The sequence below is a fragment of the Balaenoptera acutorostrata genome, chromosome 6 (genome assembly GCF_949987535.1).
Source record: "Balaenoptera acutorostrata chromosome 6, mBalAcu1.1, whole genome shotgun sequence".
Classification (NCBI taxonomy): domain Eukaryota; kingdom Metazoa; phylum Chordata; class Mammalia; order Artiodactyla; family Balaenopteridae; genus Balaenoptera; species Balaenoptera acutorostrata.
This window is the reverse complement of record NC_080069.1, coordinates 78,231,907-78,247,464: the sequence shown is the minus strand read 5'-3', so window position 1 is coordinate 78,247,464 and position 15,558 is coordinate 78,231,907. Positions and strand designations below refer to the sequence as shown.

At 35.5% G+C, this 15,558-nt stretch overlaps 1 protein-coding gene across 10 annotated transcripts in view; it reads right to left on the bottom strand.

Annotated features, from left to right (window-relative positions):
* Positions 1–15,558, bottom strand: part of TMC1 (transmembrane channel like 1) — a 379,606-nt gene that overhangs the window by 61,856 nt on the left and 302,192 nt on the right. For all 10 annotated transcript variants that reach the window (XR_009008543.1, XM_057547720.1, XM_057547721.1 and 7 more), the window contains 3 exons: positions 14,599–14,689; positions 12,775–12,856; positions 997–1,103 (listed from right to left, as the gene is read on the bottom strand). Coding sequence is in view for 9 of the 10 variants with exons in the window: in XM_057547720.1 (XP_057403703.1) it covers positions 997–1,103; positions 12,775–12,856; positions 14,599–14,689 (280 nt within the window). In the remaining variant the exon portion in view is untranslated. The remainder of the gene's footprint in view (positions 1–996; positions 1,104–12,774; positions 12,857–14,598; positions 14,690–15,558) is intronic.

The window sequence follows — 15,558 nt, the reverse complement described above, 5'->3', positions numbered from 1 at the left end:
TTCTATAGTCTACTTTATAAATTTGTTGTGAAGCTCAGTAAGTAAAAGAAGTGTAAGTGCTTTGCACTGTTAAAAGCTGAAACTCATTATGCATGGAAGGCACTAGTAGTATTAGTATTATGCTTGTGGGGAGGCTTGATATAAAAGCTGGCCTTGATTTTAAAAGATGGGGATAAAAAGTCACTCAAAACAATTAGTTTTGGCTGTTGCCAATGCTGTATTAAATACACTGGCTTTGAAATACTGGTACCTGGAAAGACCCTTTGTAGGTTAAATAAAGCCTCCCAACTTCTGTATGATAAGCATCCAAAGAAGTCAGAGTCATTTAACTTCTTATGGGTAAGTCCACAACCTCAGTCTTGCTTCTTGGTCTTAGTTAATTGAATCTCCCCCCTCCCCCGACCCCAGCTCAGGGCTTTGTCTTCTTCTGCAACCTGGACCCACTATCAGTTTTACTCTCCTCACTGACCTTGGTCTTAAGAGACCCACGGAATGGGGCAGGGAGGGGGGCGTATCTTATTTTATACCTGGAAAAATTTGCTCACCTTGTGTTTCTTCAGACAGAAAAGCTGGATGCCTTGAGTTGCATTAAGTAATGTCTCTTTCAAAGCAAACTTGGCAAAATAAATGAACTCACATGAACTCACAAGATGTCAAAGTCTTCCTCTTGAGCAATTAATATTTGTGCACAGGGACCACCTTGGGAATCTGATAAAATCTATGAATCTTTCCACAGAGAAATATTCATTTCAACATACACAATACACACATTTTATATATGATTTCAGGAGGCTCACGTACCCTTTGGAGAAGGATTAGGACCTGCAGCTCATGGGCACCATTTTGAAGATTAACCTTGTTACAAATACTATGACTCTAAGAGCATAGGTAGCTAGATAGTCATCTTACTCTTAAAGAAAAGAGCTTTTTTTAGTAGAGTGATTGCAGAAGAAGCTTGTTTCAGCATGCTTTGTAAACTGGAAGTCAGAATCTTACCTCTGGCAACATGATAAGGCTGAATGTCAGGATAAAGAGAACCATATTTACTCCATACATCCATCTCAAGAAGAGGAAGTATGAGGCCACCGATGAGCCAAATTGACCTATTCAAAAGAAAATAAAAGTTTGGAAGAAAGGTCAAAACAAGACAAAAGCCATGTCTTGGTGCTTTCCAAAATAAGTCTTCTCATTGCAACACACGGGTTCTTTTCTTTACAGGCTCTAGCATTTTCTTTTTCTATCCAGAAGGAGAAAATGTTAACATGATGGAAGTAGATGTAGCTGTGTAGAATGACTACAGTGGCATTCTACACAATGACTACATCTTTAAGAGTCCATCCAAGAGAAAGCTGCCTTTTGCTTGGCAGCTAGGATTGCTATTTGAAGAGCCCATCTTATTCTTTGAGTTAACACAGTTAAGTGAGCAAAGGTATATAAAGTGGTTATGTTACCGAGTCCAAGCTCCTATCGCTCACTGCAGGACAGGCCAATAAATCGAGCGATGAGGTGTTGGGGCAAGGAATAACGACTTTATTCGGAAAGCCAGCAGACCGAGAAGATGGTGAAGTCATGCCCCAAAGAACCATCTTGCCTGAGTCAGAATTCAGGCTTCTTTTATACGACAAGGGGAGGGAGTAAAGCCAAACATTTCCTGGTTCCGTCCAGCCTCCGAAGAGGATGTGTTCATTTCTCCCTTCCTGCAGTCATTCACAGGTGGGCCTGGTCAGGATGTTTCCCACGAGCTAAACAAAGGTATTTTAGCTTAGTGCTCATTACCTGGAAGGCAGGGTTCCCAAAAATAGGCCATTATGAATAATTTAAGCTTATAGGTAACATCCCTTTAGTGATTAATGTAATAGAATACAAAGGTTCTTCCCTATTACAGTTACTACAATGCCTGGCCAGTAGTTAGCAGCATTCTAATTATTTTGATAGTTACTGAACTTCTTCCTCCTTTTTCTCAAGCAACAATGTTCCTCTCAAAAAAGTTCACCACATCTCTTATAGACGGTTATCCTATACACCATCCTGTGCTGTCCTCCTGTGTAAATGGCATTTCACAGGTAGTATAGACGCTGAAGTCCATTTACTCTTCACATATTTATCTTCTGTCAGGAATTATCTTAGATGTGAAACACAATATCAGAGACAGGGTTGCTGCCCTAATGCAACTTACATTTTAGTGAGATGTGGGAACAACAAATATGCAATAATTTTAAAAGAAATAAAGAAATATACATTTATCATAATACATATTATATTACATTATATGTATGTTTGATATATGTAATATTATATATCATCTATTACATGTATATATTATGTGTATTACATAGTATATATGTATGTTATGTATGATATATATCATATAGGTATGTATTATATATGTATATGACATATGTATTATATATTATACATAATATATATATTACATATAATCATATTATTATAAAAGTATATATAATAATTTAGCCAGATCAGTCCTAGAGGGAAGAAGGTAAAATTATGAGAGGAGTTGCTTTAGGTAGGCTCATCACGGAAGGTATACCAGAGAGGTAACATTTGAGCACAGATCTGAAGTTGAAGGAACAGGCAGCAAAGCCCAGAGCTGGGGAAGAGCAGCTCAAGCAGAGGAAAGCGCAGGGACAAATATCGTGAGGGAAGCAAGAGCTCAGGACAATTGAGGAACAAACCTAAGGGCTGTCCAGTTGGAGCACAATGAACAAAGGAAAGTGGTGATGGATACAGATGAAGAAAGAAACCAAACCACAGTGTGTGGGGTCTCTTAGGGAAACGTAAAAAGTGAGAATTTTATGTTAAATGTGATGAAGTCATTGACAGGTGTTAAGCAGTGGGGGTGAGGCGGGGGAACTTGACCTTTAAACAGTCACTTCGGGTCTGGGGAATGAATTTGGAGGGCATAGGCAAGAATGTGCTGTCAGCTCGCACTCACCCCAGGGAAAGTGAAATGATCTGTGCAATTTTTATTGACTGAGTCAAGAAACAAAAACATTCTCTTAAATCAGAGAATGGAAGAGGAAGAAAAAACCGGAATTTGAGTCTCAGGTTGAGATCTCATAGATTAACAAAAGCCAAGTTTCTTTGAAAATCACTTAAGATTCAACATCAAGTTGCTAGTTTTCCCAGTCTTCCCAGTTTTCATTTTCAGTTGCCCAAGAAGAATCAGTGAACATTCTCAGCTACCCACTGCATCAGGCCCTTTGTCCTGACTCATTTAGCAAAACACCTCCTGGGGACCATTGGTTTTCTTGTAGGCCTCTAGCTTTTGAAGCATTACTGATGGAGGAGATTTATTACAGGAGGAGGGAGGTTCATGTGGAGCAAATTTCAGCCTCTGCTTACTAAGATGAGGCCAAGCTCACATGAGAGTCAGACCTCTATTTCCAGAACTTAGCCCACTCTTTAGGTACCACTTACTTATTTCTCATAACGCTGTGGTAGTTTTTTGTTTTTGTTTTTAAAGAAATAAAACTTTCTTTATTCATAGATGACTTCACTGTCTATGTAGAAAATCCTAAAGAATTTCTAATAAGCTACTGAAACTAACCAGTGAGTTTAGCAAGGTTATGGGATACAATGTTAAATTTTGAAAATAAATAACATTTCTGTACACTAGCGATGAATAATCAAAAATGGAAATTAAAAGACAACACAACTTACAATATCATCAAAAATATGAAATAGGGATAAAGTTGATAAAATATGCACAAAATTTGTACACTGAAAACTGTAAAACATTGTTGAGAGACATTTTAAAAGACCTAAATAAATGGAGAGATATACTGTGTTCACAGAACAAAAGACTCAATATTGTTAAGATGGCAATCCTTTCCAAATTTACCTATAGATTCAAGGAAATTCCAATCAAAATTTCAGAAGGTAGTTTCTATAAAATGATAAACTGATCATAAAATTTGTAAGAAAATGCCAAGAATAGCCAGAAACACCTTGAAAAACAAGCAAAATTGGAGGATTTATACTACCTGATTTCAAAACTTACCACAAAGCTAAAGTAATCAGAGTATGATATTGACATAAAGATAAACATAGATCAATGGAACAGAATAGGAATTCAGAAATGGCCCTACACATATATAATCAGTTGATTTCTTTTTACAAAAGTGACAAAGCAATTCAATGGTGAAAATAATCTTTTCAACAATGATGCTGGAACAATTAAATACCCATATGTAAAATAAAATAAAACAAAAATAAATGAAAACTCTCCACTCTTACCTCATACCATTAACAAAAATTAACTCAAAATGGGTCATAGACTTAAGTATTTAAGAGTTAAAACTATAAAACTCTAGGAGAAAACACAGCATAACATCTTGGTCACCCTGGGTTTGGCAAAGGTTTTTTAAAAATAGGACCCAAAAAGTACATGCTATTAAATTTTAAAAATCCTTAAATTGCACCTTATAATAATTAATATCTTTCACTTTTCCAAAGATTCTGATAAATAAAAAGGTAAGTCACAGCATGGGAGAAAAGATATGTGAACATATATCTGACAAAGTATTTGGGTCTATAATATACAAAAAAAATCTTACAACTCAATAAGAAGACTAACATTCTAATAAACAATGCGCAAAAATTTTGAAAAAACACTTCACCTAAGAAGTTTTATGAATGGAAAATAAGCACCTGAAAAGATGCACAATGTCATTAGTCACCAGGGAAATGAAAATCAACTACACACCTACTAGAATGGCTGAAATAAAGACTGATCATACCATATGTTGCTGAGGATGTGAAGCAGCTAGAACTCTCTCTTTCACTATTGATGGAAATGGAAATTAGGACAACCACTTTGGAAAACAGTTTGGCAGTGTCTTAAAATGTTAAACATAACACATACCATAGTAGTAGACCAGCTATTCTACTTCTAGTTATTTACGCAAGAGAAATAAAAACATGTCTTAACCCAAGACTTGTACACAAATATTCATAGCAGCTTTGTTTGTAATAGCCCAAAGCTAAACTGGAAACAACTCACAAGTCCATAATGGATAAGCAAATTGTGGCATATACATACAATAGGATACTACTAATAAAAAGAAACTAATGATATATGCAAAAGCATGGATAAGTCTCAAAATAATTATAAATGAAACAGCCAGGCAAAAAATGCATACTCCATAATAATATTTGTACAAAATTCTAGAAAATGCAATCTACAGTGACAGAAAGCAGATTGCTGGTTGATTGGGGATGGTGGTGGTCATGGAGGGATATGTTACAAAGGGGCACAAGGAAACTTTTGTGAGGGAAGTGTGTGTTTTGTTTCCTGATTGTATGGTTTCATGTGTGTATACATATGCCCCTAGTTATCAAATTGTATACATAAATATGTGCAATTTGTTTTATGTTGATTATACCTCAATGCAACTATAAAAATAAAAAATAAAAACACAAAGAAGATAAAATAGAAGACTTCTTCTCTCTCATGTTTCAGATTGAGTGTAACTATGACATGGCTGATATGGTAGCTCTATGGTATCTGGGACTCAGCCTCCTACAGTCTTCTTGCTGTGAAATTCTCTACATGCGGCTTTCATCTTGTGGTTTAAAATAGCTGTTCCAGCTCATTCCATTATATTCATATGATAGCCAGTGGGAAAGAGGGGAAAGCAGTGGAAGGCAAATCCTTTCTTTTAAGGGCATAAACTGGACTTTGAACACATCACTTCTGCTAACATCCCACTGAACTGTGTTACATGACCACAATTTACCAAGGGAGGCCAGGAGATACAGTCTTTAAACTGTGCTATCATGTACCTAGCTAAGACTCAGCTACCATTACTAAGAGGTAAGAGTTAGAAATCTCTACCCACCCCCACCCACCCCGTACTGGGGTAGTTTTTACAGAAACCTAAAGGGAATTCAATGTCTAATTGGACATTTTGAAAGAAATCAGTTACTTTTAAGTCTGAGTATTTGGATTCATTTCACTTTGTAGAGGGGTTCAGAGTTCTATAAGATTTCTAAAAGTGTGTGATATTGAAAAACACGCCCCCCATGTGTTGTAACCAGATGCCCTGGTCTGTCTGCAGAAATGCTGAAGCAGATCGTCCCCTCCTAGGACATCTGATCATCCACCTGGCTCCCAGTGATTTCATATCATTTCATGGCCCTTATCTATGTTCTCTGGTATCAACTACCAGAGGGCTGCCTCAGCCAGGTTCACTCGTCATGTTTTATTGAAGGCAGTGGACTTCCAGCTTGTTAGTCATTCCAGTTGTTCATTAACAACATTCATCTTTAGGTATCCAGGGCAAGCTTTTCCCTGGAAACACACGTGAAACCCTCTGGTATAGAGTTCTGAGCACAGGATACTGACCCACCCTTCCCTTCCTCCCTCCTTCCGTCTTTCCTTCCTTCCTTACTGGCTTTTTACACTTTTGCTCTTCTAATTAGCACCATGGCCCACCCTTTCCCAGTCCCCCATACACAACCCCTGGCAAATGAGGGAAGAGTATAAATATACCTAAAAGCAAAAAAAGAGAAGCAAATTAAAATGTTTCAGCTATACGTATACATATATCCCCTCCTTTTTGGATTTCCTTCCCATTTAGGTCACCACAGAGCATTAAGTAGAGTTCCCTGTGCTATACAGTATGTTCTCATTAGTTATCTATTTTATACATAGTAGTGTATATATGTCAGTCCCAATATCCCAACTCATCGCACCCTCTTTCCCCCCTTGGTGTCCATATGTTTGTTCGCTACGTCTGTGTCCCTATTTCTGCTTTGCAAATAGGTTCATCTGTATCATTTTTCTAGATTCCACATATATGCGGTAATATACAATATTTGTCTTTCTCTTTCTGACTTACTTCACTCTGTAGAAATCCAAAAAGGAGGGGATATATGTATACGTATAGCTGATTCACTTTGCTGTACAGCAGAAACTAATACAACATTGTAAAGCAACTATACTCCAATAAAAAAAAAATGTTTCAGAAAGTACCCCCTACCCTATGTATAATCCATATTCATTATGGGTGAAGAAGTTTAGACTCCAAAGCTTCCAAACTCCAGTTTATAGACTTAACAGTGGCTTCACAACAATTTTATTTGGAAGTTGAGAAGTGACAGCTAAGGCTTTTCTTTACAAAATCCTAGGTATAAAGAAAATGAATTGTAAGAAAACAGATTTCATTAAAACCAGAGTGATTGTAGGAAAGACCTAGACACAGGTCAAAGAGACCAAAGTATCCAGAAGACAATGTTCCTTCTGCATGACACCTACCAGTGGCAGAAGGGGAAAGAACAGTAACAAAACAAACAAAGATCAAAGATCATAAAGGAGAGAAAACAAATCAACCAGTTGACATCAAAGCTCCATATGCCCTTTCCCTTTCTCAACACAAAAATGAAAAAGAAGACATTTTCCCTCTTCATGTTCATTTATCCTAGCAGTTCTATCTTCCTAGAGATTGTTGACTGGAACAGGCATTTCCTGAAAAAAGAAACCTTTCTATAGTGTACCTAAAAGAGCATAATTAAAAAGAACAGTCATTTCCATGTGCTTAGTCTCTCAAATAAAACTGATTTATTCTTGTAAAGAACAATAATGAGGAATAATAATAATAGTTGCTAACATATTTTGATGGTCAATTACATATACTAAGAACATTACCAGCATCAACTCATTTTACTACCTCGACAACCTGATAAGGTTAAGAATTATTAGTCCTACTGTGTGGATGGGGAATCAAAAGCTTAAACACAGCAGTTGACTGATCCAAGACTTGATTAATAATAATAATAGCTAAAATTTAATGAATCTTTGTTCCAGATACCTATTTGATCTCTGTATATTAATTAATTCATTTAATTATCATCAAATCCCTGCCAGGGGAATCTATTGTACTCCCATTTTACAAGAGACTAAATTCCATAGGTTACACACCTGGTAAATGATGGAGCCAGGGTTACATATGTATTGATAGTTACGTAGATAGTAAATGATGGAGCCAGAGTTCTAAATCAGATAGTTTTGATCTATAGGTGTCTGACTCCAAATCTCGATTTCTCTTATCCACAGTGCTCTATTGCTCCTCAAGTATAATCATAGTTAAATTCATTTTTTTAAAAAAAACTATGCTACATAGAATAAATAGGCAATGAATGTGTTTGTGAAAGAATAGATACAGATAATATCCATCAATCAGCTAAGGCTGGTCAAATTCACAAATTTGGATTGTGCCCATAAATGACCAATTCCTTTTCTCTTTAATCTAACTAATAAATGCTATTTCCTTAGTAAATTATTAATATATGAAAACAGTCTTTGGTATTTATTAAAGTGAGGCCTAAAGCTTATGCAATATTCTTATTCCTGAATTTTCTGTGTTTCCTTTAAATTAATGTTAAAGTTTCATCTCTCCCTCTGGTTATTTATTATTAAGGCAGAGTAATTTGTAGTCTGCCATCATGTATAATTTCCTCTTGAACAGATGGGAAATAAGACAAGCAGATAAATATGAACATTTCTAAATGGGAAAAGACCAGTTAAATCACCTGCTGTAAAGTACAATATAAATACCATCTTGTTAGGCTAGGATTCAAAGCACAGTTTCTTTCAAACTGGTCTAGGGATAGGGAATTAAATGTGGCAAATTCAATTTATATTTTCTGGTGCTTTTAGGCCAGCAGGGAAGCATGCAGTTTAAACTCTGTGCTTAAGGTTGTCTGTCTAAAGCTACTTCTGGTCTAAAAAAAGAAGAGGTCTCTCACACCTTTGATGCTGTAGTTTACTATTAGGAAGAAGCAGATTTTGATTCTTAGAAAGACTTGTAATCTCCAGCTTGAAAGACATTTAATGATTTAATCCATGGTTTTAACAGTAATGCTGGAGTCACAGGAGGTATATATTATACTTGTACTCCAGGGAGCACAAATGCACAGCTTCTTTAGCAAAATATGCAGTGCCATGTGGTTAATAAGGTGCATCTCTGCAGGTAACCATGTGGTTTTAGGCAGGGCCCTTTTACACGGCTGGCATGATAGTAAAACGCCACAGCATCACCATGTGATGTAGAACTTCACAGAATTCCTCCATGACGAGAATTATCAAAGCTATTTTTTATATGAAAAAAAGTTGGGAGTCATCAGGTGAGTACCTGGTCCACACTAGTATAGGGATCCAGGTCCTACTGGAATCATAATGGAAACAGCATGAGTTTTAGACTTGACTTGAGTTCCTCTTGTGATTCTGCCAAGTATGGGACAGAGCTTTGTGGAAACTTAATGAAGGCTGGTAATTTGGGACTCCTTCAAAACCAAATTTAGAAAATATTTGGTTAGTATTTATTTAGAGATGGAGCAGTGAGTGAGAGCATGGCGGATTAGAAAGACTTTTGGGAGGGGAGCACGAAGAGAGTGCTTCTCTTTGCCACTTACCACAGTCCATAATCATCTTCATTATTTATTTGCTTGTGTTTTATGAATTGTCTCTCCACCCATGCACGCACATATCAACACATTTGAATGTAAGATCGACCCTTGCCTGTCTTTGTCAGTATTGCATCCCCAGTGCCGAGAAACATGCCTAATAAATGGTAGGCACTCAGTAAGTGAGTATTTGCTCAATCAATTAATCAATCACATCAAGCTTATTCAGAAGATTAAATGAGATATTACGTTAGATGATTCTGACCTTTAAAAGGAATATAATAACATTTCTGAAACTTTTATAAGATTAAATGGCCATTTCTTTAAGAGAAAAGCATTTATATTAGTTTTATAATATAAAGTATAGATATTATAAATAGGGTACATGCTTAATCTACTTTTTTCTGAAAAAAAATTTGCAGAGAAGGTAAATTATTCAGTCCTCTCTTAGTATAAGTCTATTTTCCATTTAACTGTTTCAATAACTTATAACTCAAGAGTATAAAGCAAAGAACTTCACACGCTTACATGGACATCTCAAACTGATTGTAACTAAATTTTGTGGAAAAGCCAAATGTGGAAATAGAGAGCCCTAAATATAAAAGGATTGCCCAAACTATAGAGCCAGAAAGGGGCAAGAAGACCCCAACCTTTCATAAACTGATTGCATGTCCCATTTCTTTCCACCTTTCACTCAGTTCAGCTTGAAAGACCACCACAGACACACGCTTTCCCTATCTGTGGTAAGGTACTTTCTATGAGATGGTTAGTCCAACCCAAAGACTCTGCTAATCTACTCTTAGATAGGTTTCATACTCTTCAACTAATGCAATATCCAAAAGTATACAGTGCACTTATTACTATCATTAAGAGCTTAATACATTACATATTTTATAGACTATGAAATATATAATTAAATAAATAACTCATTAAAAAATAAATACATGAGAAAGTGGGAAATAGTTCCCCAAATAGGATAACTATCAAGGAAATCTGAAATTACTTATCATGCAATTGTCCTGGTCTAATCTTCTCTAGGACCCGGTGCAAAAGAAAAAGTTTATAAAATCTACTTCAGAGTAAAAATCAGTACACTACACTGAGAAAATGGCAAGCTTCGGGCCCAGACAGACTTCACCTTTTATCTTGGCTCCTCTACTAACTTATTCTGGGACAGTTATTGACCACAAGTCTAAAACAGAAAGCTAATATGCACAATGCCGGCATGTTAAAGATTAAATGAAATAATGTTTGTAGGGTTTCTGAGTGGCACTCAATAAATGGTTGTTATGGTGATTGTTGATAGAATGGAAAATAAGTGTCAATTCTCCACAGTGAGGCAAAAAGCACCGCGAAAAGTGAAAAAAATCAGGACAACCTAATCAAAAAATAAATGTGGAAAATAATCCACATTTATTTGAACTGTCCAGGTTGATTGCTCCAAATTTCTGAGGGAAGAGGGGAGAAGGGAAGATAACTGAAAGTATTATTGAGTAGCTCTCAATATGTTTTTCCCACTGTGACACACATGATAAATTATGGTCATATGTGTAACTCATTCCTATGTGCACTTTCTGGCCATAAAAATAATTCCATTTGTTTCTATCCCACTCAAGATAGGCTATTGCAACACAAGTGAGCATGACATTGCTATTGAGATAGACTGATTTGCAAATTGTATATATTTTAGCTATCATTAATTACAAATTTCTTGGGATACATCTCATAACTGATCAAGATTCATCCTTATCATTTCATAAATGAGTAGACTGAGGCTCAGAGGGATTAAATGGCTGGCTCAGAGTCAAACAGCAAATCTGTAGCAAAGCAAGAAAAAAATCCAGAGTTCTTTCAACACACATTGTATCAGGATCTTAATGCTCTAAAGGGCCTTTTGTTTCACAATGCCTCTCAAGGTACCATATTTTAGCTGCACAGTTAAAACTTAAGAATTTCATGATGACTGTTCTTTTTTTGATGTGTCTAAATTTCTTTTTTCCATTTCCTAGAATGGTAGACGTTTGGAAAATGTCTTCTGTTTAATTTTATTCAACACATATTCATTAGGGCCAAGCAAGTTCTAGGTCTAGGGATCCGGGAAAGAGCAAAACAAAATCTCTGCCTTCATGTCTATTGGAAGAAATGAACACAAAATGAAATGAAATTACTGTATTTTTAATTTATTTTATTTATTATTTATTTAATAATTTATTTTTAAATTTAATTAAATTTAATTGAGATACAGTAACATAGTATTTTAGATAGTGATAAGTGTTGAGGTGGAAAATAAGGCAAGAAAGGGATGGCACAGGAATATGTGTGAGGAAGTTCAATTAATGAGCTGATGTATTTTAATTCATTGCCATTTGATAATGAGAGACAGAGGACTGAGGGATAGTCACTCCTAAAACGTGCCCAGTCTTGTCAGTGAAATATCCATCAACTGTGTTATCTCCCTGTGGAGCCTCCATTTTAATTAGGCAACGCAACATTTAGCCAGCAGGAAAATCTGCCCTGCTATCTGGAGGGGCATGCAGGAAAATCAGATCCTAGTCAAAACTATTACAAACCAGAATATGGCAAGATTATGCTCAAAATTGTTTTAAATGTTATCCCCTTTTCCTTATACTCTTTATTATTTTAGAAATGACATACTATCATTATTTACAATATTTTAAAATTTTTATTTGCCTTATTCTAAGCCTAGAGCACTATACTAAATAGGTTTTTGATTGAGTATATTCTCCTGCCTTCTCTGTACACTATGAATATTGTACAAAATGAAGGCACAATATGATATTCATATAGTGAGTTCCTGGATGATTATTGCTTATTCTACTTCAGAGGTTTGGAAATGATACTTTAAGATTTCTTCACTGTTTCTAGACATTGTTCATTTCGATTACTGTCTAACACCCAAGTGAATATATATTTTCTGTTTTTTTGATATTTGTATATGAGTTTTTTAATTGAAATATAGTTAATTTATAATATTTAAAGTATCTATTTTCAATGTCATGTTCATTGCCAAAATAAAATCTCTGCCTTCCCAATGATGATTCAGTGTCATTGTGCACTATACTGACTTCCATGTGTAGAAGAAAAAACAAGGTCAAAATGAAAATATTTTGGTCTAATGCAGGAAGGGGGAATGGGGTCTCCAGTGCTGTGATTGGTAAGTGCTAGCAAATCTTCACAGTGAGCAAAGAGGACATGAAAATGTCTTTGTTTGTTTTCTTGTTTTTAATCTTTCCAATAATTCAGAAACTGAGAAAGGCATCTGATTAGTTTATGAGACATTTATCTAGGACACCATTCCCCATCTAATGAGATCGAATGAGCACTTACTTTCAATTGCCTTGATTTTATTTTCCCAGGGGACACAAGCAGCTTTGAAGTTCTCAAAATCACGGAGAAATTTTGCCCATTTCTGAAAAGAAAGCCAAGTACAACAGTAAAACCCAACTGCTTGTTTGTTAAGATGCTTATCTCCCACACTCATCCCAAAATATCTCATGACAATGAGCTTGGACAGATCGCTCTGGCATCACATATTGCTTTTTGTAATAAGGGAAGATGCTAGTTTCACTTGCCTCCCTGTTCCCCACCTACCCCTGGATCAAGTTAATTAAAAAATGTTTACTAACTCTCTGTTTTACAGAAAATATGCTGACCACTGAGAAATATCTGTTTATGCTACCACACAATAAGAGAGCAGGGACTGAGTTAGCACCTAATAAGGTGATCAGCAAATGGTGTGTGTTTAATTAAATATTCACTGCATGAAGAAATTAAAGAAATATAAATAAGACATAGTTCCTGCCTTGAAGGGCTTCTGGATCAAGTACACTGTACATAAACAGGTAATTTCTATACAGGATGGTAAGTGCTATGACTTTTCATTCTGGTAGAGGTAGAACAGTCAGCTAAATGGAAAGGCATGGTGTTATAGGAAAAGGAAGAAGAAAAAGAATCATAAATTAGTTTTTATAAAAGATCTTCCTTCCATTTTACCCAACAATGTTGAGCTACCCATGATCAAGAGGACCACCAAGAAGAAGAATGAGAATGGGGCAGATAACTTTGCACATGTACAGATTATGCTGAGATAATGGGTCAGCTAGACAGACATGGGGAGCCTAAATAAGACTTGAGACAAGTCTGGAGTTTGAAAGATTACTTAGACCAGAAACAACCCAAATATTCATCTATAACAGAATGGATAAATAAATGACAGCATCTTCATATGATGGGATACAACACATAAATAAAAATGAACTATAACTCCCATGACATGAACATATCTCATGAAAATAACATTGCATCAAAGAAGCCAGAAACAAAAGCATAAATGCTATATGATTCCATTTATTTAAATTGTAAAAACAGACAAAACTAATCTATGATATATATGACGTATAAATATATATTACAGATCTATCTATATATTTCATATTTAAGATATATGAACTTTAGTCACAAAACTCCCATCTTTATGGGAATATATTTAGCCTCAGGTGGTAGAACATTTGTAAAGAGGAGATAACAATACCTACATACCTACTTTGCTGTGAGAATTAAATATGGAAAGATTTTTATATAAAGATTCGATTTTTATAGAAGGATTTAATTCAGTGCTTGGCACATAGTAAGTGCTAAATAAATGTTAGTTTCTTTTCTATCTTTTCCAAAGATCTATATTTATATTGGCATATCATTTGTTTTTTCTTATTTTCTATCCAATCTTCAGTTGATGTTCACGGTAGAGAAGAGCTACATGGCCGTGTAACTTGTAGACATTTTGAGAAAGAAACCTTGACCCAGAACCCCTTAACTCCCAGGGAATGAAAATGAAAGGGGCTCAACCTTTTACATTTGGAAGTGATAAAGGCACACAAGTCAGTCTTTTGCCATAAATCAATGTTTATCGACTTATTTTCATTTTAACTCCTTTAAAGAGACTTTTAGGACAATTTTTTTCTGAATTATCCCTTTCTCTTAATTTCAGTAATGCAGAATACTCTTTATCTACTGTATATGTACCTATGTATAGACATAACGTATAACATTTTTTTCACTCGGAACAGAACCAATTTTATCACCCCTCGGGGGCAACACGGCTTCCACTGAGCATAAATGGCATCGACCAAACTGAGCTAAGAAAATACTTACCTTGGCCATCATCATCTTAAATGCAAACCACCGTTTTCCTTTTCCTTTCCCAAGAGCCCCTTCATTTTCACTCACAAATTTTTTTGCTTCCCTGAGGAAATAAAACAAAATAAGGGGTGGGTGGCGGTGGGTTGAGATTAATACAGTATAAAGGTAGTGGATATTTAATTTTATTAGGTCTACTGCCTTATTTCTTCTAGACCCTTTCAAACCCTTAACAAGTGAATGTAAGCTGAATTTCATAACCTTGGGACTTGTAATGGATGTTTAAGTTTTTAAATTCTGGTCAGAAAGAATGAGATAGTTCAGTCTCACTTACTAATCAGCTGGAGTCATCAAAAAGCAAGGAATTTATGCTAAGTGTCAAAATAGAGAACCCTAGTTCTTCTCATTTCTACCACATATAAAATTGAATCTGAAGTTTACTTCAGATTCTGGCGGTCAGAATGTTTATTTTAAAATACTTGCTTTCCTTCTTTTTTAAGGATTGCTTTTTTTAAAAAAATAGGGCAGGGAGTTTAGGACAAACTGACATAGAACACACTTATTGAACTGGTATTTAATCTCATAAAAGCAATTATGACTTAAAACAGAAAAATCATATGCTGTAAAGCAAATGGGGTTGAGGGAAGAGAGAAAAGGAAAGGAATACTTTTAGGCCTCACATTCCAAAAGGGCTTCAAATTTAAACTTTAACGTTATTCCCAAATATTTGCACATTTACAGTAGTCACATTAGTGTCTTTGTGTATGTGGTAAAAAGCATTAATTCATCAAAACGGATAAAGTGAACATGTTAAATATACTACAACTTTTGTAAACTTTTTAGTCATTTTCGCTATTGTTGTTTGTGTGAGATATGAAAAGAATATTTAAAATAGAGGCAGTACAGGTTTGCCTTGACCTCTCTGGGGCCGTAAAAGGCATAACCCAAGAGAACCAAGGGATAATCCAAACCTGG